Genomic DNA, 7044 nt, shown 5'->3' on the forward strand with positions numbered 1-7044 from the left:
CCCCCCCCCCACTGTCTTTTTCGAACTTTCGTTGGTTATCAATGGTGTTTACATCGAATAAATCCATTTATATAGGCCCTACATAGTATAATAGACCTTAGTATTATGCGAGCCAAATGGCCGAGCGGTTAGCAGGGGCGCCGCAAGTTACAGCCATAATATCGGCGCTGGTTCGAACGGCACGCTCACCTATGGTCCTAGTGGTAGAACAAGTCTTCTCGGATAAGGACTAAACCGTAGGTCCAATGGCGCGTGTGCACTATAAAAAACCCAGTACATCCTTCGAGACGAGTCAGGGATACCCCGGCCCGGGATACTGGAACAGACATCCCCTCTGGTGGGAGCACGGACACGAATAGACCCTTAGGGGTGAAGAAAGTCATTGATCAAGTTCCTAGTCCACATATAAAGCGCCCTGGGCATCTTATGTGAGATGGATATGGCGCTATAAAAAAGTACATTGTTACTATTATTATACGTTCGATTGGATTGGATTTTGGATTAGATGTCGTCACGACATAATAAATCAGCATCATATTAATCCTTAAAAATGATAGTGTCCTCAACTTTCTAGTAAATCTACACTGAAGAACTTCAAGTGCATTTAAGCCCTGCTTTCCAACAAGTCTTCGCTCTGCGCTATCGAAAAACTCATCTAGGTTTCTGAATCTGAATATATCACATTGTTTGCCTGTGCAGCGCCATCGTATTTTGATGATTACATACATACGATGCTGATTATTGTTGTGTTATCAGTGGCGGATGCAAGGGTTGGGCGGGGCAGCCGGCCCTATTCCCTGTAATTTTTTAAAAATTTTAAAAAATTAATGAGAAAAATAGAAAATTACATTCAAACTTTTCCGGCCATAATCGTAAATTTTCTTACCCCAATTATAGTGGGGCTGAGGTGGTATAGACGCTCCATCTGTCAAACTCCCTCCCTGGGCTTTCTCTATTACAAATTCATGGATCGCTACTGGTTATGGTGATGAGACGGTATGGGGATTAAGAGAAGATGGGGCCTGTGGGGTAAGTTTACACCACCGAAACAGATTATGGGTATCTCCTGTTCTAGATCCCCTTTGATACCGGGACGGGCAAATGAGATGCTACATGTTTAAAAAATTGAAAAAAAGTGTCACAAAAGGAAAAATAAGGAACTTGCAAATGAAAGGCTAGAATAGAATAGAGTAGACCACACTTTTAAGTTTAAATTTGTGTTTTAGAGAACTGAGTTTTACATATCTATTCTGTAATCGAATAGTCTACTTTTATTTCTGTTGTATGTGAAGAAAACAAATATTTAAAACATAACAATATAAAGAACTATTTTTTGCCAGAATATATAATCGTTTCTCCATCTTGCACTATTATCTTGGGAGTTTCTTCAGCATCCATTGTAATGATGTGTTACACTATGCTGCGCTGAATAAAAGTAGTTGCATGCATGATGGACGACTCTGTTGAGTAGTTATTAATTGGTGTCACAAGTGGGATATTTTGAAACTAAGGCTCAAGAAGTCGAAAGTCCGTCATACAACCACCACAACCGTTAAAGAAGAATCATGCTACAGATTCGGAAACGATTGACGAAAATTGAATAATATTAATGTAGAGCCTAACTATAAATATACCGGTACCTCTGTAATGAGATTTATTTTGCTTTATGATATGTGTATGAGAATGAGATCAAAATTGTAGTTAAATTTTATATCTATTCCGTTTAGCAGTCATAAAAGTGGAATAGTTTACGTGGAAGCTCAGAAGGAAACTGCAAAGAAGCCAACATGGAAGTGTCCGGTAAAGTAGCATTGATTACTGGTGCAGCTGAGGGTCTTGGAAGGGCTTTTGCTGAAGAACTGTTGAAAAAACAGATCAAGGTTCGTACTAGTGTGAAGCATATTCCGTATTTATGATATGAAAATAAATAAATAAAAAAATAAAAAAATATAGTGTCTACATGACCATAGGGAGGATGCAATAGATATGATTGGAATGGAATTAATTTATCTCTATTCAGAGTACATTTCAATATTTTAAGAAAAACAATATCACTTTCTAAAGATTGAATTTTCATTTTCACCATTTTTATATTATTTATATGTTTACTTCAGTTTATTCAATCAATGGATCTATAAGGCGAATAATACAGCTGATACACCAATAAAAAAGACCACTGATGTGAAGCAAGCAAGCGAAGTGGGTGCGAGACAAAGTGCCATCTTTGTAGTCAGTGTATGTGTGGGTGTGTTTGTGTGTGTATTTGAGTGAGTCATGTGCGACTCTTTCACTCTTTTTTTAACTTCTTGTATTATATAGTATAGTCGCGCTGGCAGGTGTTAACGAATACCTCGATCTTATAGCCACTTCATGAAGGAATGAGATGAGTTTTCCTGTTTACTGTTTTAGTGCTACCATTTATCCGAATACAGTGATGCGCCATGCGTTCTACTCTTTCCATTATGACAAGCAAAATCTTCTGCTTTTTTCACTTCAGTTGCTCTGCTTAGGCCTATCTTTTTTAGAGACCAGTTGCTCAATATTATTCTAAATACTACTTAATATGCATTTATTAGGATATGCATATGAAAATCGTTCGTCTGTCTTCTGGTTGTTAACAAAGTGTTGTGATGTCTGTATTGTAAATTTTGTATCATATATACTCCAGTTTATATTTTTATTTTTTAATTTTGAGATCTTACCATATTCCCGTTCTTGCTTTTAGGCTGTCGGTATTTTAGATATTCAGAAATCAAAAGGAGAAGCAACCCTAAAAGAACTGGCCAACGAATATGGCAATGAGAAAGTTCATTTCATACATTGTGACGTTTCAGATAAACAACAATTAGAAGGTAAAACATTGTTGAAAACTTTAAAAAGATGATTTGTTAATGATCAAAAGATGCATGTTATATCTAAACTTATATGAAAAACTATATCTTTCTCATGCTGATCCGGTGTCTGAAATATTTTAGATGCTTTCAGTGAAATTAAAAACCAATTTGGACAAATTGATTTGGTGTGTAACAATGCTGGAATTGCTAATGAAGCCAACTGGGAAAAAATGGTCGAAATAAACCTGGTAAGTTGACACAAACATTACTTAACTAATTTGTTTAACAACGTTTTAATTTTAGTTTTTTAGTTTATTGATTAGTTGTATAGCATTGGAATATCAGAGTGATCTCTATAAATAATTGTATTATTTCTTAGGCTATCAACCAATCGATTGATCGATCGATCAATCAGCCAATCAATTAATCAATCAATCGTTCCATTTATACTGCAGCATTCCAACATGCGTTGCTCGTGGTGCGGTTCCAAAAAAAGAGACTATTAAGGAGGTGTGTCTTGAATACCTTAGTGACTTAAAACTGTCAAGTGAAGGTGATTGTTCAATATAATAAACATAATTATTATAATTATATTTGTTTCTATATAATTTGTTGCATTTCATATATTTTCAGATTGCAGTTATTCGAGGGAGTCACTTAGCTATCAAATATATGAGTAAAGCAAATGGCGGCAGAGGAGGCGTTATTGTAAATATCGCCTCATTAGCTGGTCAGTAGCAAAATCAATTTTAATATTTAAAAATATCGAGCAAATAGTTGGAAATTATAATTTTTTTTCGAATACTGTTTGCATCATTCTTGTGTTTTTAGGACTTCGAGATGTACCATTCTGTCCTGTATATGCTGCCTCAAAGCACGGAGTCGTGGGGTTAAGCCGAAGCCTAGCGGTTCGTAATACTTTTTTTTTCTTATTTTTATTATGAGTTAGACCACCAAGGTTGGCCTAGCCATTATTAATAGAATTTCCATTACCGTCAAGAAAATATTGACGTTGAGAATATCGAGTGAAGGGCATTGGAAATTTCCCAAAGCCAAAGGAGAACTTAAACAGTGGAAGTAGCATTTGAGACCGATTTGTTAGATTTCTCATTGCGGTCAGTCCCGATCTCACATATTGGCCCACAACTACAATAAAGGAGACAAGTATGGGAACACATTAGGCCTCTACAATTAACGTTTGCGGTTTTTACAGACGCAGTTCCGTTTCACTATCAACTTCTGTATAGTTATTCATAGGCATATTTATATAACATCAAAAAATGGGGGAAAAATGATCAATAACAACATAAGCGCTCCTAAATTTACCGTATATTGGCTGTAACGTCAATGGTTTATTATCATTTTTCTATATGTTTAGGCTAGCCCTATGCTAAAGTCAGATAGTATACGACTGAATGCTCTCTGCCCATCGTATACCGACACCGCTTTAATCACTCCAGAAACAAAGGAATTTTTAAGCAAATTACTGAGTAATTTCAATGTTCAACCGTGAGTTAAGTTTAGTTACTATTTATAATATGTACAATAAGAGTAGATGTAAACCTACACCTTGGCCCCGTTGGGCTTAGACCAATTTTTGATTGAATTAATCTAACGAAATATCATCAAGCGTAAGGTTTAAAACTATGCACTCTCCAATTCGAGACCACCTCTAATTCCGAAACCACTTTTTCAAAGAACAATCTTTAATCTTTTAACACAAACCTAACCCACCAATTGGGAACAAATCTAGACACCACGGGCCAAAATTTCATGTTGGTCCCAACGTGGTCTCGAAGGAGGGCGACTGTAGGCTTGTAATTCTCAACTTATAGACACTAGAAATGTCGCAGCTATGTTTATGTTGGAAATTCTTTAAAATGGTAATTCAGGCAGTGTAGCATCTAACTATTCTTTGAGCCTTTCTTTCAGAGTGTCTATTGTTGTAGAGGCGTTTATGAAGTTGGTTGAAGAAGGTCGGGACGGCCAAGTTATGCGGGTAACACATACCAACGGGATAGACCTACAAGAGTACGAGGAAATACCAATATAAAATGACAGATATCTTTGTGATACAGATCTTGCTTTATGTATCTTTATTTGATTGTTATTGTATACAGTACCACCACAATATTTATTTTGCTCAGTTGCCAAGCAGGCCACAGACGCTAGATTATTCCTTTATATGGCCACGAGGAAATAGACAACTATACAGTATAAATAACAATTATGAGATTGTGCTATGAGAATCATATTGCTTTCAGTGGCGGATACATCATTTCTTGCAGGGGTGCGACCACGGTCGAAGGGTTTTGGGGTGTTTGAAAGTGAAAAAAGTGAAAAACATCCGAATAAAAATAAATCATAATAAAACAAATAGATCATTGTACAAATCAAGAATATTAGTCAAATTAAATGATTCAACACTTGGTTGTTAATGATATTTTTTGGTGCTGCTGGGAAGGGGATGTTGGGAGCGGGGCGCCTCTTTTGCCACTGGCCTAGATTTAAGAATTATTATTTAGGCGACGGGATAGCCATCAATACAAGAAAATACGTTCACATATTTGGGGAAAAAATGCAATTGCTGATTCGGTTATAATGAATGAAAATTAAACAGAATCACCACTGGTTTTGTATCGATACGTAGGCGACTGTAACGTACTGTAGTTTCTAAAAATAGCCAGAGAAATGACAAAGATGTGACATATAGGAAATATCGAAGTTAATTCACATCAAGTGTTCTTTACATACAGAATACATAGGTCTAAATGGTTTAGTTATTGCGACACTGTGACTATTATTAAACCGTGTTGCAAAACAGATTAACTTAGTATTTCGTTTCCACTAATTCCAAAATAATAAGTCCTAATTAATGGTGTTTATCTTTAGGCATTATCCTGTGTTATTGATACTGTGCTTAGGCTAATAATATGATAGATTACGTCCCGACTAGAAGAAGAGTAGGCATATTGTCATAGATATAATACGTTATGTATGGTCATAAGCTTCCATGTGGTGAATTTTTTAAATAGAACGATTGTTGTGAAATATTTATTTATGGGTCAAGTTTATGGTATTAAACAACCTGAGCTAGAAAACTATTTTTTAAAATACTCAATAAGACTGAATAAAAAAAGCACGTGACATTTAAAGTTTCAAGGGTTGTATATTCTTGAATATCCAAATATGCTATTACTTGTTATTTTTATTGCTGATCGTTCTCATTTTCAATACAATTTGATGTCATTTTTATCTCGTTCACATTCGAAACTCCTCAGTGGGCCAGTGGCGGCTCTAGGATATATTTTTTGGGGGATGAGACAGGGGGACTTGGGCTGGTAGGCCCGAGCTGGGGGAAGGGTTTGAGAGGGTATTCCCCCTCGCAAATGAGATTTTTTTTTTTTTTTTTTAAGAATAGGAACCTTTGGATGGCCAGAAATGACACTCCTTTCATGACATGTGTTGTCTTGGCGTTGGCATATTTTTATATATTTTTTAGTCCGACTGCCCGAGCTCTGTCCAATGGGGGGGGGGGGTTGACGCCTGACCTGTCCGGTTGGGGGCTTAATCCCCTGCTTCCCCCTCCCCCCGCTCGCTGGCGCCGCCACTGCAGTGGGCAGAGATCGACTCTGCACCTGTCTGATGAGTTTCCATGCTAGTTTGACACTCCGGATGGCTTGTTTTCCTTCCATAGGTACCGTATAGGTCTATTGGCTATGCCTATCGTAAAGTATTTTTGATCAAGAAAGTAATAATATAATCCAGAGTCCAAAGTATTTTTAGATATCCTAGAGAATTTTTGACGGCTTACAATAGGTGAATTGAAATGGATGGTGTCAAAAATTTGCCCACAGGCCAAATAAATATGAATTTATACCCTGACACCCACAGTGCCGTGAGAATTTTTGACTGTAGGCAGAACTTGACTATAATTGTTTAAAATATCAAACGCATGGGAAGTTGCTAAGGCAGGGCGTCAGGGGAATTTTCACGGGAAAAATTCCGCATAAAGTGTGGGTTTACCCGATTGGATGGAGATAAACAGTAATCGATCTCCATATTTCAACAAAAAAAATCTCACAAAGTGTACTAAATTAATTATTAAAATGGAAAAAGAAAATATTAATTAGTAGGTCTATCAAAATAAATAGGTCTTAAGTATATAGTTTTACTGATAAGGCCCAGCCAGATGAGTCCTCCAACAGGG

The 7044-nt window shown here is 36.6% G+C and overlaps 1 protein-coding gene across 1 annotated transcript in view; it reads left to right on the plus strand.

Moving 5' to 3' along the window:
- LOC117123040 (15-hydroxyprostaglandin dehydrogenase [NAD(+)]-like) overlaps nucleotides 1-5989 on the plus strand; it is an 11252-nt gene extending 5263 nt beyond the window's left edge. The window contains exons 7-13 of the mRNA XM_033268859.1: nucleotides 1737-1880; nucleotides 2726-2852; nucleotides 2976-3082; nucleotides 3468-3564; nucleotides 3666-3742; nucleotides 4213-4343; nucleotides 4767-5989. Of these exons, the coding sequence (XP_033124750.1) occupies nucleotides 1737-1880; nucleotides 2726-2852; nucleotides 2976-3082; nucleotides 3468-3564; nucleotides 3666-3742; nucleotides 4213-4343; nucleotides 4767-4887 (804 nt within the window). The 3' untranslated portion in view covers nucleotides 4888-5989. The remainder of the gene's footprint in view (nucleotides 1-1736; nucleotides 1881-2725; nucleotides 2853-2975; nucleotides 3083-3467; nucleotides 3565-3665; nucleotides 3743-4212; nucleotides 4344-4766) is intronic.
- Nucleotides 5990-7044: the final 1055 nt, after the last annotated feature.

The sequence above is a fragment of the Anneissia japonica genome, unplaced genomic scaffold (genome assembly GCF_011630105.1).
Source record: "Anneissia japonica isolate Jap-2015-1 unplaced genomic scaffold, ASM1163010v1 scaffold2999_len715162_cov194, whole genome shotgun sequence".
In the NCBI taxonomy this organism is placed as follows: domain Eukaryota; kingdom Metazoa; phylum Echinodermata; class Crinoidea; order Comatulida; family Comatulidae; genus Anneissia; species Anneissia japonica.